This window comes from Haliotis cracherodii, unplaced genomic scaffold (assembly GCF_022045235.1).
Source record: "Haliotis cracherodii isolate W230 unplaced genomic scaffold, xgHalCrac1.p SCAF_19, whole genome shotgun sequence".
In the NCBI taxonomy this organism is placed as follows: domain Eukaryota; kingdom Metazoa; phylum Mollusca; class Gastropoda; order Lepetellida; family Haliotidae; genus Haliotis; species Haliotis cracherodii.
Window position 1 is genome coordinate 3,572,917 of NW_027266274.1, and position 17,870 is coordinate 3,590,786.

Genomic DNA, 17,870 nt, shown 5'->3' on the forward strand with positions numbered 1-17,870 from the left:
ATAGTTTATTAGTAGTTCTCATGCAAGCAGTGTCATTATTGTCAGTAGACCCTGAAGATCCAGGGTAGAATAGCAACCAATGCTTGCCGTAAATGGCGACTATGCTTGTCGTAGGGGGCACGGGTGGCCCAGTCGTCTAAGGCACCGCGATTCACTGTGCAGAATTGCATCACTTGGGCACGCCAGAAACCTATGATTGTGGGTTCGAATTCCGGTTCAACCCGATTATGTTTCTAGGTTTGTCAGCACCATACCCGTGCTCGTGGATTTCACTGAAGTGGTAAACGGCTGAGACCTGCATCACTTCGGGCTTTCCTCCCAATTAAGCTGACGCACCGCGATATAACTGGAATACTGTTAAAAGCGGCGTAAAACCCAACTCACTCACTCACTCACTATGCTTGTCGTAACGGGATGGGGTAGTCAGGCTTGTTGACTTGGGTGATGCATGTCATCGTATCCCAATTGCGTTGATCGATGTTCATGATGTCAATGACCGGATCGTCTGGTACAGACTTGATTATTTACAGACCACTGTTATGTAGCTGAGTGCAGCATTAAACAACAACAAACAAAGCAAACAAACATTATTGTCAGTAGCTTCTTTTAATTGATAATAAATATATTTAAGTATGGAAACTTTAAGCGAACATATATAGAGTAGTAGCAAAAAAAACATGTTGACTACTTTTTTTCAAAAATTGTTTCATGTTGTCAAAATGATACGCAGTATTTACTGTTTGTTTGTTCGTTTGTTGGTTGCTGAAGGTTGCACTGAACAATATTCCAGCGATATGTCGGCAGTCCGTAAATAATCGATTCTGGACCAGACAATCCAATGATTAATATCATGAGCATCGATGCACGCAATTGGGATCGATGACATGCATCAACCAAGTCAGCGAACCTGACCACTTGATCCTGTTAGTCGCCTCTTACGACAAACATAGTCGCCTTTTATGGCAAGCATGGGTTTCTGAAGACCTATTCTACCCCGGATCTTCATGGGTCTGCAGATTGTAGGACATTGCATATCATTTATATCCTTTTTGACAACTTCAACAACAAGTCGACAACAAAGATGTTTGTTTGAATGGTAATACATTCAAGTCCTCTGTACAGAGAAACAGTTATCACACAACATGTTTTAATGCTTCAAGGCTATTTAAATGATAAAATTATTTAAATTTAAATGAAATAATTCAAATATTGTCACATACTGACAGATAAATAGCAAGGCCATACTTTCAATGAGACAAGACATTGTTGGCATCAGACACTGACATCTACTTCAGGGGCCCCAGCAGCAAGTGACTTGTACTTCAGGGGCCCCAGCAGCAAGTGACTTGACTTTAATGGGCAATGGGGATTTCAGTCACATGACAGTGTGCCAGTAATGTATGAGGAAAGTGAAGATGGTTGAAGAGGTTGACCATGAAACCCATGAATAGATCATAAGGGGAATCAGGGATTCGAACCCACAACCAACCACCAGTAGATGTGGTACCATACACACATGATGGGACGACACACCGATTGCAATATTTTACTTCCTGATAAACGTATCGATGACAGTCACACACCAAGTAAAAAAATAGATTCATATCTTAAATATTTGCTTTAATAACTGTTACATCAAACACTAATTAGTAGTGAAAATTAGTGAAACAGTTTCAAGTATCATGATACGTATCAGATCATGAATAAGGTATCGTGATCCGTATCGGATCGCACAGTTGGTGTCAGAACCACCCTAGCATCCTTCATCTCCGATCCTTAAACATCTAACACAACAAATAAACAATTCACAACACTATTCATACTGCCATCACCCAGATACAGGAGAGACACAAGGGATTTCGGATGTATCCTACACAGTTACAGTGCTAATATCTGTATATCACTGTGTATATAGAGGATCCACAGGGCCTTCTCCATGATACTCATATCAAGAGGCTACACAGCATGTAGGGGGGGTAACTCTTCATACCTTCACATCAGGCCTATGGTCAGGATGAAAGAAATTTGTCTGAATTCTGGAGAAAATGGTTGCAAGCTCTGTGGCACTGCTCGTACACCTTCTCAAAGTCCTTGATGTTGTTACCCTGTAACACAATGTGAAAGTTTGGTTCAACAAAGCTTCAGTATTTCAGTAATATTGCCTTAAACTGATAATGCAGCTCTTAGAAAAGTTTGACCCCTGAAGATCCGGGGTAGAATAGGTCTTCAGCAACCCATTCTTGCCGTAAAAGGTGACTATGCTTGTCGTAAGAGGCGACTAACGGATCGGGTGGTCAGACTCACTGACTTGGTTAATGCATGCCATGGCATCTCAATTGCGTGGATCGATGCTCATGATGTCAATCACTGGAATGTCTGGTCCAGACTCGATTATTTACAGGCACCGTCATATAGCTGGAATATTGCTGAGTGCGGCGTTAAACAATCAACCAACCAACCAACCAACCAACCAACCAACCTACAAAAGTTTACCGATAGAGGAGGCAACTCCACGCAGTGATTTTCAGCGCTGAAACAACTGGGCCATCCATGCCTGCCCTGCCCCCTACCCCCTGGCCCCTGCCCCCTGGCCCCTGCCCCCTGCCCCCTACCCCCTTCCCCAACAGAAATGACACTACCATGCTACCATATTTTAGCAACAGAATACAGCACATTGATAATATTTACATCAAATCTGAGAAAACAACAATTCTAAATAATCAAAATACATGTCAAAGACGGACACGTCTAATACAATGCAAGCAGTGTACTACAGTGAACTACATGTATTTTGAATTTCTATACTTTTTCTGTCAAGATATATTTAAAAATATAAGATATCTACGCAATAAGTCACAAAGAACAATGAAGAACGAAACGTGGTTTATTTCACAAAAACATTGTTCTATCATGACGTCATTCCTGGAGATTTGAACATGCGCTTGCAACGTGATGACATGGCATATTAGATGTTATTTTTAGAAGGGGGTGTGTCTAATGAGTTGTTCCCCATATATGTAGCTGGAAAACACAGATAAACACAATGGCAGAAACCACTCGCAGTTGTTTATTTCTTAATAATATGCATTTTTAGTTAAGAATGTTTACTACATCAGCATGCCAGTCGCAATCAACAATACATGAAAATCTCTGATGGCCCACTGCAATGACATACTGCAATGGCGCCACCTACACTGAGAACCCGGGAAATGTGTGGTAGTAGATGTAGATGTAATGGATGTACATGTAGTCCGCATCTCTAGCATTCATTGTGCACACTTTCTATAACCTGTGTCTGCATATCTTGAGTACATCTGTGTCTTGAAGTGTAGGGTTTCATGGCAAGTCATGTTTGTGATATGACTGGAACTAAATCACAAACACAAATACAGGTACCACTAAGAAATGTGTGACTCACACAGGACAGGTCTTCTCTGGTCCTGAGCTTGGTGTGTGTTTCACCTGTGTGTGATGGATGTGTGATGGATGTGTGACTCACGTAGTGCAGGTCTTCTATGGTCCTGAGCTTGGCGTGTGTTTCACCTGTGTGTGATGGATGTGTGATGGATGTGTGACTCACGTAGTGCAGGTCTTCTCTGGTCCTGAGCTTGACGTGTGTTTCACCTGTGTGTGATGGATGTGTGATGGATGTGTGACTCACGTAGTGCAGGTCTTCTCTGGTCCTGAGCTTGACGTGTGTTTCACCTGTGTGTGATGGATGTGTGACTCACGTAGTACAGGTCTTCTATGGTCCTGAGCTTGGCGTGTGTTTCACCTGTGTGTGATGGATGTTTGATGGATGTGTGACTCACACAGGACAGGTCTTCTCTGGTCCTGAGCTTGGCGTGTGTTTCACCTGTGGGTTTGTGATGGATGTTTGATGGATGTGTGACTCAGGACAGGTCTTCTCTGGTCCTGAGCTTGGCGTGTGTTTCACCTGTGTGTGATGGATGTTTGATGGATGTGTGACTCACACAGGACAGGTCTTCTCTGGTCATGAGCTTGGCGTGTGTTTCACCTGTGGGTTTGTGATGGATGTTTGATGGATGTGTGACTCAGGACAGGTCTTCTCTGGTCCTGAGCTTGGCGTGTGTTTCACCTGTGTGTGATGGATGTTTGATGGATGTGTGACTCACACAGGACAGGTCTTCTCTGGTCCTGAGCTTGGCGTGTGTTTCACCTGTGTGTGATGGATGTTTGATGGATGTGTGACTCAGGACAGATCTTCTCTGGACCTGAGCTTGGCGTGTGTTTCACCTGTGTGTGATGGATGTTTGATGGATGTGTGACTCAAACAGGACAGGTCTTCTCTGGTCCTAAGCTTGGTGTGTGTTTCACCTGTGTGTGATGGATGTTTGATGGATGTGTGACTCAGGACAGGTCTTCTCTGGTCCTGAGCTTGGCGTGTGTTTCACCTGTGGGTTTGTGATGGATGTTTGATGGAAGTGTGATTCACACAGGACAGGTCTTCTCTGGTCCTGAGCTTGGCGTGTGTTTCACCTGTGTGTGATGGATGTTTGATGGATGTGTGACTCAGGACAGGTCTTCTATGGTCCTGAGCTTGGCGTGTGTTTCACCTGTTTGTGATGGATGTTTGATGGATGTGTGACTCACACAGGACAGGTCTTCTCTGGTCCTGAGCTTGGCGTGTGTTTCACCTGTGTGTGATGGATGTTTGATGGATGTGTGACTCACACAGGACAGGTCTTCTATGGTCCTGAGCTTGGCATGTGTTTCACCTGTGGGTTTGTGATGGATGTTTGATGGATGTGTGACTCACACAGGACAGGTCTTCTCTGGTCCTAAGCTTGGTGTGTGTTTCACCTGTGTGTGATGGATGTTTGATGGATGTGTGACTCAGGACAGGTCTTCTCTGGTCCTGAGCTTGGCGTGTGTTTCACCTGTGGGTTTGTGATGGATGTTTGATGGAAGTGTGATTCACACAGGACAGGTCTTCTCTGGTCCTGAGCTTGGCGTGTGTTTCACCTGTGGGTTTGTGATGGATGTTTGATGGATGTGTGACTCACACAGGACAGGTCTTCTCTGGTCCTGAGCTTGGCGTGTGTTTCACCTGTGGGTTTGTGATGGATGTTTGATGGATGTGTGACTCAGGACAGGTCTTCTCTGGTCCTGAGCTTGGCGTGTGTTTCACCTGTGTGTGATGGATGTTTGATGGATGTGTGACTCACACAGGACAGGTCTTCTCTGGTCCTGAGCTTGGCGTGTGTTTCACCTGTGTGTGATGGATGTTTGATGGATGTGTGACTCACGTAGCACAGACCCCTATGGTCCTGAGTTTAGTGTGTGTTTCACCTGTGTGGGTGTGATGGATGTGTGACTCACGTAGCACAGACCCCTATGGTCCTGAGTTTAGTGTGTGTTTCACCTGTGTGGGTGTGATGGATGTGTGACTCACATTGCACAGGTCTTCTGAGCTCCTGAGTTTGGTGTGTGTTTCACCAGTGTGGGTGTGATGGATGTGTGACTCACGTAGTGTGGGTTTCCTATGGTCGTGAGTTTGGTGTGTGTTTCACCAGTGTGGGTGTGATGGATGTGTGACTCACATTGCACAGGTCTTCTGTGGTCCTGAGTTTGGTGTGTGTTTCACAAGTGTGGGTGTGATTGTGGTAGATAGTAGTTCTGTATATATTAATCATGTTTTATTAATTAGCTTTTAATTTACTATGTATGTTGTCAATAATGGTATTTTGTATTTTTCAGATATTGCAGTAATCAAGAATTATTTATTGTATTTCTCATTTCAGGCTGCATACTTAAGTAGTTGTTAGTCAAGTATTATCATTAAAGCCCTATTCTAATGTCATGTTTTACTTAGTGGGTCAGTCAACTGTTTGGTGGTCAATCAGAGTGTAAGCCCAGGCGTCCTCTGGATTGGCTAGTTTTAAATCTCTGTGTCCCACTTTCAAACCCCTTTGTTTTCACCCTGCACTTGGCATTACTACTTCACTGTGCACTGGACTGGAAGAAAGGATATACTTATATAAAGGTTAGTAGTTAAAAGTTATAATTGTATTTCATGCCAGTATAATTATGCAAATCACTTAAGTTTAATAAATGTCTATATAGATCCTTAATTATATTTAAACATGTCACATTTACTAGTATTAGTGTGTGCATGGTGAGTGTATGTATACTAGATATATTTCATTTCACTATATGTGTGGCTGTGTTAATCTAGGACATTTGTGTATTCTGTAACTTGTATTGTGTATTAATAAGTTGATAATAGTTTACATGTTATGTTCATGTGTGTAGATAAACATACCATCATGATGTATTTTATATCATGAACAGGTTTTCACGAGGGATTTAATCTATTTACAAGGGATTGTGACCACCCAAATACACCCCAGTAGGATTCACCGGGTATATATATATGTATACTTATATATTGCTTGCATTGTAACATAAAATAATATTTATTGTACCATATTTATATTAAATGTGTAAACCATTAAACTTACGCGTCTAAGCTTATAATTGTGAAATGTTGTAAATGATATATCATGTATAGCTTATAAGTGTAGTAGATTATTATTTAATCTGCTTCGGTTTTGATGTACTAGATATAATTGTATGTTTATTATTGTATTCATTGTTCCAGGCTGTCGGTTTATCACGACAGAATAAATAATCAGACCTCACACCCTAGTCTGTGTCATTATGTTATCTGGGACACATATGCACATATAATGGCTACAACATGATGGATGTGTGACTCACGTAGTATGGGTCTCCTATGGTCCTGAGTTTGGTGTGTGTTTCACCTGTGTGGGTGTGATGGATGTGTGACTCACGTAGTATGGGTCTCCTATGGTCCTGAGTTTGGTGTGTGTTTCACCTGTGTGGGTGTGATGGATGTGTGACTCACGTAGTATTGGTCTCCTATGATCGTGAGTTAAGTGTGTGTTTCACCTGTGTGGGTGTGATGGATGTGTGACTCACGTAGTATGGGTCTCCTATGGTCCTGGGTTTAGTGTGTGTTTCACCTGTGTGGGTGTGATGGATGTGTGACTCACGTAGTATGGGTCTCCTATGGTCCTGAGTTTGGTGTGTGTTTCACCTGTGTGGGTGTGATGGATGTGTGACTCACGTAGTATGGGTCTCCTATGGTCCTGAGTTTGGTGTGTGTTTCACCTGTGTGGGTGTGATGGATGTGTGACTCACGTAGTATGGGTCTCCTATGGTCCTGAGTTTGGTGTGTGTTTCACCTGTGTGGGTGTGATGGATGTGTGACTCACGTAGTATTGGTCTCCTATCGTCCTGGGTTTAGTGTGTGTTTCACCTGTGTGGGTGTGATGGATGTGTGATTCACGTAGTATGGGTCTCCTATGGTCCTGGGTTTAGCATGTGTTTCACCGGTGTGGGTGTGATGGATGTGTGATGGATGTGTGACACACGTAGTATGGTTCTTCTATTGTCCTGAGTTAAGTGTGTGTTTCACCTGTGTGGGTGTGATGGATGTGTGATAGATGTGTGACTCACGTAGTATGGGTCTTCTATGGTCCTGAGTTAAGTGTGTGTTTCACCTGTGTGGGTGTGATGGATGTGTGACTCACGTAGTATGGGTCTTCTATTATCAGCTCCCCTTCTGGATCACACTCTCCCAGCATCAGCAACTTAGACCGACAGGACTTTGGCTTAATTTCATCCAGTTCACTGTAAGCATTGATATCAAACTGTCTTGTCATGTATGCTTTACTGAGATGTTGAACATTGGCTAAGTTCCATCTCCCTGGCCAGATAAAGGAAAGGGGAAATGCCTGAGCAATGTCATAACAATAATCACACGATGTGTCATCGAATACATGATTTACATATAACACCTTCTTGAGTTACAGATAGGAGTCAGGGGTTAAACCTGGGATCAAGTGGAACTCTAAGACCATGTATTGTCAAAGTAATATCTTATCAGCAATACCTGTCGGGTTAACCTTGTTGGTGCCCCAGGACCATATACGGCTCTGACAAGTTAAGTATTCCCCTTATTTATATACCTTTCCTGACACAATATTCCTTACTATGTCTGTAGTAAAACAGTGAAGAACAATGTAGAACATTCACCCGACACATGGTACCCAGCATGCTCTTGTGTTGGCGTCATCTTTTCCAAAGAGCTCCAGTCGTCATTGACAGGCTTACCCAATCTTTGAGGGGATGGACGGGCAGGCATAAATAACTATGGAAAACACTTATATTCCTTATGTTTTTAACTTACCCCTCCACAACAGTATGCAACAAGGCAAAAAGTGAACATTGCTCACTCATACCCTGATTTTGACTCCAACATATTTCAAAGTTCAAAACATGAAAAAAGCATTATTTTCTCAGAAAATCTACTTATTGCAATCAAACTTTGCACTGCACCTTCCCTGTTGGTATAGAAACTGTACCCCCATTGGAAAAGAATTCATGAAGTCCTATTCAAGTTAAAGGTCGTACACAAAAATATCCTCCGAAAGGACAGACGGAAGGACAGACTGAAGGAATTCCTTGGTATAACTACATACCCCCACCCTTTTAGGTACTAGAGGGACGACTGGGCAGTCAGTTAGGTGATAAACACACTGTGTTTTCAGTGTAGAGCTAGGTTACCTGTAGACTTCACCGCACTAAATTAAATTTGGAACCGAACAGGCAGCATAAAACCTACAGGTAACCTAGCTCTACATTGAAAACACAGTGTGACTATCTCTGTTCTACCACGACTAGAATAACACGTGAACTCTTTGGTGTTAGAAAATACATTGAGTGAAGCGGCATGGGTTGAGTCCAGGGTTTCATCATCTTCCTGAGGCAAGAGAGTTAACTGACTTTAAAAGTCCAGTTTCCACCCTTGTCGAACTAGGCTGGAATTCCTGGGCTCGATCGTAGTGCAACCAGTGGCTGTTTCGGGTATGTCCCTTCTATGCCTCTCCTATGGACCAATCAGATTCCATCTCTCATATCACTTGCATTTGTTTCAAACAAAATGGCGGCGCCCAGTCAAGATGATCTGATCGACAAACAAGATCTATATTGTGATAAAACGGGTCTTACGAGGTGCAAAAAATCATGTGAGCACCTTGATTAAAAACTTGAAAAGATTTGGAAAATATCTGTTGACAATGAGTTGGCGGTGCACATGCTCTGCAAATCCTACAATCGACCGAACTCTGCATGACAGTTTACGAACTGGATTTTGATTTCGGTGCGCGATTTTGATTGGACTATGCATAGACTCGTTAGTCCAGCCAAAATCTAACTCCATAATACCAGCCTAGTTTGGCAAGGGTGGAAACTTGACTTTTACACTCAGTTAACTTTCTCGCCTTGGGAAGATGGGGTTTCATTGGGTTGTCAGTCAGAATTTGCAGAATCACCGACAACAGCCTTTAAACAAAATATGGTGTTCTATATGCTCAAGCAGTTTGTTTACACCATAACCCTTCACACGAACTTATGACAGGCACTGAAGGCACATAAGCACGGCAAGTTTGTAAGCTAACATGAGGTGGGCACCCCTAAAGAAAATTAAGCAAGCTTTGGAAAGATTTCGTTCTTCATCGTAAGTCACTATTATGACGTCAAATCGCTCATTGTGACCTAAAAGATATGATGTCGTAGTCGTACAAAGAAAAGCGCCAAACAGCAAGCTCTCTCTTGTCAAGCTTGAAATACCTTCTCTTTACAGATTTCTAAAATGGTTTCTAAAATATCCTAGTAACCACAACTTAGCATTTTGCAGCATATAATTATTTCACATAATTATTTAAATATAACTACTGACAATGACAGTATAAGAAGTACTATTCTAAAAATATTAGCTTCCACAGTGATGTGGCCATCATATCTGCTGTTTCAATCAGAAGGGGTGTATTGTGATTTGATACCTCTTATTGACCAATCAAAATCAAGTATTTACCAAAATCATGGTATTGGTAGAATGAACAATAGCAGGAATCCTATCATTCACTTCTTAATACATGATGGTTATAAAGTGTGAGAAGTTATCTCCCTTGCCATGCATGTTGCCCAGGCTCCTCACAGCGATAGCCCGTTCGCGGAGCTCTCTATACCATCGCTGCCACCAGTCAAAACTCCCCACTGTGAATAGGTGGCCACAACCATACTTGGAGTTGAACTCGCAACCGAATGACCGTTATGTTTACAAACAAGTGACGACTGTCGTAATGCCGAATACACTTATCGCTGCTAAATTACTTCCTTCGTTTGTCAATTTGAATTTCTGTTTCATTAAAACTATTGTTATTGATATAGTAAGAATGTAAGGGAGAAGTTGGTTGATTTTCCATTAGTCTGCAATCTAGAACCAATCTGATTATCAAAACAACAAAGTAAATTCATCTGGAAAACATGGTCAGTCGTAAACCTTTTCAAAATGAAATATCATGGCATTCCCAAAGACATAAACAAAAGTATCAACGTTACTATATTTGGGGTTAGAGGGTAAATTTCAAGATTCTTATAATGGCCGCGCCCACACTGGTGGCAGCGATGTTACTGAGAGTGTAATGAAGGTGTCACGCGCTGGGAAGGAAGACAGGTTATTGGTATACCTCATGTTGTCTTCATCCATTCCAAATATGACATCAAAGTCATGAAAGTCAGCCTTCTTAATCTGAAATGAAATTGTTTGTGCAGTGAAAAGATTTGGTCTGCAGCATAAAACTGTCACATGTTGATTTTGATTTTTGAAACTGATTTAAATTCATCCAGTATCTGACAACGAATATTACAGTGTCATTGTTTAAACACTCGTCTATGACCGGACACCAACACCCAGTACTCCAGCCTCAAGACCTACCTGTCGACCCAGATGCTTGTAACCTGTGATCCCATTTTTCTTCAACGTTCTCATTGTGCGGTCATCTGGGGGAACACCATTATGCCAGTCTCCAAGAGCAGCGCTATCGATCTCCCACTGTCACATGGCAAACACTATCATTTACTGGCAGGGCATATACACAGACACTTCATATACAGGCAGGGCATATACACAGACACTTCATATACAGGCAGGGCATATACACAGACACTTCTTTACTAGCAGGGCATATACACAGACACTTCTTTACTAGCAGGGCATATACACAGACACTTCATTACTAGCAGGGCATATACACAGACGCTTCATTTACTGACAGGGCATATACACAGATACTTCATTTACTGGCAGGGAATATACACAGGTAACTCATGCCTAGCAGGGCATATACACAGACATTCATTACCTGGCAGGGCATATACACAGACACTACATTTACTGGCAGGGCATATACACAGACACTTCATTTATTGGCAAGGCATATACACAGATATTTCATTACCTGGCAGGGCATATACACAGATACTTCATTTACTGGCTGGGCATATAGCAGGGCATATACACAGACACTACATTTACTGGCAAGGCATATATACAGATACTTCATTACTGGCAGGGCATATACCCAGACACGTCTTTACTAGCAGGGCATATACACAGACAATTCATTACTAGCAGGGCATATATACAGATACTTCATTACTAGCAGGGCACAGACACTGACACTTCATTTACTGGCAGGGCATATACCCAGACACGTCTTTACTAGCAGGGCATATACACAGACACTTCATTTACTGGCAGGGCATATACACAGACACTTCATTACTAGCAAGACACAGACACTTCATTTACTGGCAGGGCATATACACAGACACTTCATTTACTGGCAGGGCATATACACAGACACTTCATTTACTGGCAGGGTATATACACAGACATTCATTTACTGGTAAGGCATATACACAGACACTTCATTTACTGACAGGGCATATACACAGACACTTCATTTTCTCACAGGGCATATACACAGACATTCATTTACTGGCAAGGCATATACACAGACATTCATTTACTGGCAAGGCATATACACAGACATTCATTTACTGGCAAGGCATATAAACAGACACTTCATTTACTCACAGGGCATATACACAGACACTTCATTTACTAACAGGGCATATACACAGACACTTCATTTACTTACAGGGCATATACACAGACACTTCATTTACCAACAGGGCATATACACAGACATTCATTTACCAGCAAAGTAGACACACAGACACACATTTACTTGCAAAGCAGACACAAAGACACTCACATAATGGTGTAGCAGACACATAGACACTGATTCACCAGAACCATATCAGGAACTGGTTTACAAGTATCACTGGCCAACTGTATTATAGCTCTGTGTGTGGTGTTGGACCTGAAATCCTAGTTGCCATTGTATCTTGATATTCCACAAGACCTTTGATATATTTCAACCACCATAAGTCAATAGCTGTCACTATCCCGCCTACTCTTAAAGACATGCTGCACAATGAGAGCCTTGATAAGAACACAAAAACTTTGAATTTTTAAATTTGTAATTCATGCTGCTGTTGTATGTACAGACGGACAAAGAAAATATACCTGATCAGTGAGTCCATTAGTCTTGACCAGATGTTGAAATATTCCTTCTGCCATTGTTGACCGGCATATATTACCTGCAAAATTCAGAGAATCATATTATGATATGAAGTTTCCAACTATTGTACGAACAACAGATCTCCTAATCTGACAGGAGGAAGTGCTGGATTTGTTGTTCAACTTTTTTCTTCTGGGGAAAAAAACTGTCAAGAACATTTTCTGAAACAGGTATTTACAACACTAAATTGTAGGAGGTCTCTGACAAAATAACTTACAGAAAAGAATTTTAAAGTTGCCCTTTTGTGTGGCACAAACCAGTGTTCAATCTTAATCATGTCCTTTTTTTATTCCTTGCTGGACTTGCTGACAATTTATTGAGTCTGTACTTATATGTTATCATTCACGGGGTGCTCAAAATATGCATACTTCCTTGGGGACAGTCCATGGGGTACTTATAAACCAATGAGTAAAAGCAGTGTCTGAAACTCCACAGAGTAAACTGAGAGCCTAAGGGCCAGCACATTGAAACAACTGTAGACCCAGTGTGAACACTGGAGGCCCAAACATTACAGCTGAAGCAGGCAGACATACTCTTGCAATAAATATATTACAAAACACAACCAGTCAGGGAGAAGACTTGGTGGTGATAGATGAAGCCTACATTTATCGAGGAAATTATCAGCTTGTAAAACATCTTTGCTACTACATGTCAAACACCATTTGAAAGGTCTAATCCTACTGTTTATAAATATGAAAGTTATGTTTATCACATTATTTGAATAATGCATGTATAACTTAGTTAAGTTTGTTTTTGATAAAGATATAACCTAACACCTTCATAATGTCAAGATTAAGCACCAAGGAAGTGTAAATTATGGCCTTTTTCTGCAGTTTTAAGATTTCATAATCTGACGGCCATTTTGTAAAGTTCTGTACAACAACATCTTTATCTGCTTATAAAATAGCCACAAAATGAGGCAGTTGGAAGCCCAGATTTAATCTCAGAGAGCAGGAAATGACGTTTTAGGGGTGAGGAGCCACCTGGGTAACTCAGTCGTGGCCTCTAACATTCAGTTCTGGGCCAGTTTGTTTGGAGAAGTGCCAGAAGCTTTTGAAAGGAGCAAGCCCTGCTGGCTACATAAAAAAATTGTTGTTAAATCTACCCCTGCAATAAAGTCATGTATAACTGGGCCAGTCATATGGCATTCTTACATTATGGAGGAATAAACATGCTAAGAACATGAAGAGAACAGTTCATTTCAGGAAGTGACAGGTAGTTATCAGCATTTCAAGTTCAACCCTTCAGGCACCTGTTAGGACTATCAAAGTTTTCTTTACAGTTTACATTGTTAAAAAACATTCACCAAATGGATTTAATTACCAGTTGATTACAAGACAAAAGCTCACCTGGGTCAAACAGCGGGTGACCAGGATAAGGGTCACTAAACCTGGAGCTTCACAGACAGATCAGGAGGTATCACATGCATGTATGCATACAGATTTAATCAGAAAACTTACTCATAGATTTCCATAACCAGAAATTTCCTGTCCTTTGTCTTTGCTAACGAGAAATTGGAGGCGAATTTTTAAATTAATGGAAAATGCTGTTTTGCGGAAGTAATAGTCTCTCATGTGGGAGACTGGGAGATTATTAATCAAATTGTGGGAGGATTAACAGGTCTGTAGTATGCATTGTGCGTTCTCTGTATATGGGGGGAGAGAGAATGGCATTAATCTTACTAATGCCAATAAATGCTGCACTGGTGGAAATCCAAATAGAACAGAGTCTCTATCATACATGTCTTAGATATTGTGTACACCTGAAAAAGTTAAAATCTTCAGTAAAGTTTTCCTTGTATATTTGTTGTTGTTGTATTTTGTTGTTTAATGCCGAACTCAGTAACATTCAAGTTATGTGACGGCCAGCTGTAAATAATCGAGTCTGGGCCAGACAATCCAGTGACTGACATCACGAGCATGGGCCTGCGCAAAAATGGTACGATGACTTACATCAATCAAGTCAGCAAGTCTGACCACACAATCCTGTTATTCGCCTCTTATGACCACCGCCATTTACGGCGACAAGCATGGGTTGCTGAAGACCTATCCAAACCTGGATCTTTATGGATTTTGTATACTTGTTAAGGCTGAAGCCAAACAAATACTGACAAATTCCCTTAAAGACAGACATAACGTACAACTTTGTCTTTAACATGTGATAAATAAAGATAATACTTCAAAACAAATCTTGTCAACCATTGTGGAGTAAAGACATTGACAGTCACTGACTTGGATCTACAGTCCGTTTGACTCCAAATGAGAACGATGAATTGCAAAATAACTCGAAATCCAGAAAAGTGTATGAAACATCAATACGGTACTTGACCATGAATACCCTGTACCCAACAAAATCTGAATTTTGTTTAATTTAAGACCCATGACGGATGAAGTTCTTTAAGAAACTATCATGTAATTTTGTATAGAAATGTGTACATGACACGTAGAGGGACAAACCATGGAAGGAACAGCGCAAGCACGGTCTGCACGTGCTACACAGTGACCGTGTTCATTCAATGACAAGATGCGCTACTCAGCAGATGTTAAACAGTTGATGTCGACTGTGTATGATTTCTTTAGAAGTGAAGCAGAAAGAGCAAAGCCTTTTTATGCAATTAATAAATTCTTGAAACGAGCTTCAAAAGCTCTTGGTATGTCCCCTCAGAAACTTAAAAATGTTGTTAGTCGACGAGATGCAAATAGTCAGGCCAAGGAGGTAGGGAACATGTCAAAACCACGCAAGCTTGATAAATTAGACAGTTTTCAGAGGGATCAAGTCAGACGTGCAATTGTTAAACTGCACTCAGAAAATAAGTACCTGTCCCTAAGAGTTTTGAAGAAACACGTTGAAACTGACCATGATTTACCTGTTACAAAATACAAACTATGGCAGCTGTTGCATACATTTGGTTACAAATACAAAAAGATAACTGGAGAAAACAGGGCTGTGTTGTGTGAACGGTCTGACATTGTTCATCTCCGAAATCATTACCTTCGTACCATCAAGCAGAAACGTGAAGAAGGATATGAGCCCGTCTTCTTAGATGAGACATGGGTAAATGCGTCACACACAGCCAGCAGTCAGTGGGTACCCAGTGGTGACCGTAAGGAGTCTGGTAGAAAGTTACCAATGGGAAAGGGTGAAAGACTCATAGTTCTCCATGCTGGTTCTGCTAGTCAGGGTTTTCTCCCAGACTGTGACCTCGTCTTTAGAGCCAAGGCCAAAGACAACAGGGACTACCACACAGAAATGAACAACAATGTATTTCTGGAGTGGGTGAAAGATAAATTAGTCCCTGCTTTGCCTACCAAGTCTCTCATTGTCATGGACAATGCACTGTATCATAGTGTGCAGGATCCAGAAAGCAAGACTCAAACCTCTAATAACCGTAAAGGAGACATGGTTACTTGGCTGCAACAGAGTAACATTACCTTTCTTTCTCGAGCGACGAAACCACAGCTCTATGAAATCATCAAAACTATGAAACCTGACCCCGTGTATAAAGTTGACAGTTACATCAAGGGTCAGGGTCATGCTGTCTTACTACTGCCACCTTATCACTGCGACCTGAATCCAATCGAGGTGGTATGGGGCATCATCAAGGGTGACGTTGGACAATCGAACACAATGTTCAAATTACGAGACGTTGAACAACTCGTAAAGGAATCCCTTAGTCGGCTAACAGTAGAAACATGGAGGCGTTGTGTGGCCACAGTCGTTGACGAGATAGAGCTACGTTATTGGTCACGAGATGGACTACGGCCAGCAACAGTCCAACCTATAATAGTGGCAGTCGGTTCAGGCACCAGCAGTTCCGACGACGAGATCTATGGCATGAGCGAGTCAGATTGCGACTGAAATTATCATGACACAGCCCCTCTAAAGCTCTGTCATTTCCCCTACCACAGACCATGCAGTGCATGCGTGCTTGCGATGTGCCTTCCACGGTTTGTCCCCCCCTACGTGTCATGTACACATTTCTATACAAAATTACATGATAGTCTCTTAAAGAACTTCATCCGTCATGGGTCTTAAAATAAACAAAATTCAGATTTTGTTGGGTACAGGGTATTCATGGTCAAGTACCGTATTGATGTTTCATACACTTTTCTGGATTTCGAGTTATTTTGCAATTCAGTGTTCTCATTTGGAGTCAAACGGACTGTATAAAATGAGTGAAATGTGAAAAGTTGATGACATAAGCACAATTTATTCGGCATGATTCTCAATAAATTTTACTGTTTGTTTTGTTTCTTTATTAGATGAGTGAGTGAGAGTGAGTGAGTATGGTCTTACGCCGCTTTTAGCAATATTCCAGCAATATCACGGCGGGGGACACCGGAAATGAACTTCACACATTGTACCCATGTCGGGAATCGAACCCTGGCCTTCTGCATGACGAGCGAACACATTAACCACTAGGCTACCCAACCGCCCCCTTTATTAGATGAAATATACAGTCCTACCAAACCTTCAGGCTGCATGTGAATGATATCTGTTGACAGTTGACATAAACAGATGCCTTGAAAAGTTTGTTTACCAAAAGAATATCATAAGTGCCCCCACTTCACTATGTTCACATCTTAAAAATAATAAATAATTACTTGTGGGACTAACAAAGCTGATTTGAACTTATGGCAGAATTTTCTTGGGAATTTATCCTCACGATATCCTGCAAACGACCAAAATCTGCATGGCAGTCACCAGAGCATGTGTACCGTCAACTGGGAATTGACACGTTTCCAAATCCAAAGGTGCTCAAGTAATTTCAAGTACTTTGCGAGGTAAGACCTATTTTAGTACAATATATCTTGATTATCGATCAGATCATCTTGACAGGGTGCCGCCATTTCGTTTTCAGTGACACTACCACACTGCCAAGCAACCGAACATGACCACCAAATCAATTACATTGACAGCAAGCATAGGTTAGCATTATACAACTCTAACCCTGAACATAGATACTGACAAAATACAGTCTACACAATGCTACTGCACAACTTCATGACATCAATAAGAAAACTGATTCTGTCTTGACTATTCATATTCGTTTCCCTTGTAATAATCATCAAAAAGAGAAACGTTCACGAAAACTGAACAGCGAGTAGTTTTATAAGCAAACGATGGTTATGGTTAGAACCAATATTTTTCAAACCTCCGAACCTGGGTAAATTGACCTAGCATACATTTGTAGCACAACATTCACTGCCATCGAGGAAAAGCACTATCTCATAGACTGACCTAAGCATATGAAAAGGACAGACTTCTTTTTAGTGGGGGCCGCCATTTTCACATTCCCAGAATGCATCTCTTATGTGACGGAAGCGG

At 41.5% G+C, this 17,870-nt stretch overlaps 1 protein-coding gene across 2 annotated transcripts; it reads right to left on the bottom strand.

The window, feature by feature from the left end:
• Positions 1-600: 600 nt before the first annotated feature.
• LOC139466671 (low molecular weight phosphotyrosine protein phosphatase-like) lies at positions 601-17,850 on the bottom strand. 2 transcript variants are annotated; one of them, XM_071248287.1, is made up of 6 exons: positions 17,784-17,850; positions 12,488-12,561; positions 10,829-10,945; positions 10,581-10,642; positions 7,581-7,680; positions 601-2,105 (listed from the first exon to the last, which is right to left on the bottom strand). In XM_071248287.1, exons 1-6 carry the CDS (start codon positions 17,848-17,850, stop codon positions 2,010-2,012), a joined length of 516 nt encoding a protein of 171 aa, XP_071104388.1. In that variant the 3' UTR covers positions 601-2,009. The 2 variants fall into 2 exon arrangements, with proteins under 2 accessions (XP_071104388.1, XP_071104389.1); XM_071248288.1 differs by lacking the exon at positions 7,581-7,680 and having other exon boundaries at positions 17,784-17,837.
• Positions 17,851-17,870: the final 20 nt, after the last annotated feature.

Bases quoted from the DNA above. Each gene is read 5' to 3' on its own strand.
- LOC139466671 (XM_071248287.1), bottom strand. From the start codon at position 17,850: ATGCATTCTGGGAATGTGAAAATGGCGGCCCCCACTAAAAAGAAGTCT. The intron at 12,562-17,783 runs GTCAGTCTATGA...TGAATTTTGCAG, and splicing joins TGTCCTTTTCATATGCTTAG to GTAATATATGCCGGTCAACA. The intron at 7,681-10,580 runs GTATACCAATAA...CAATGCTTACAG, and splicing joins ATGGATGAAGACAACATGAG to TGAACTGGATGAAATTAAGC.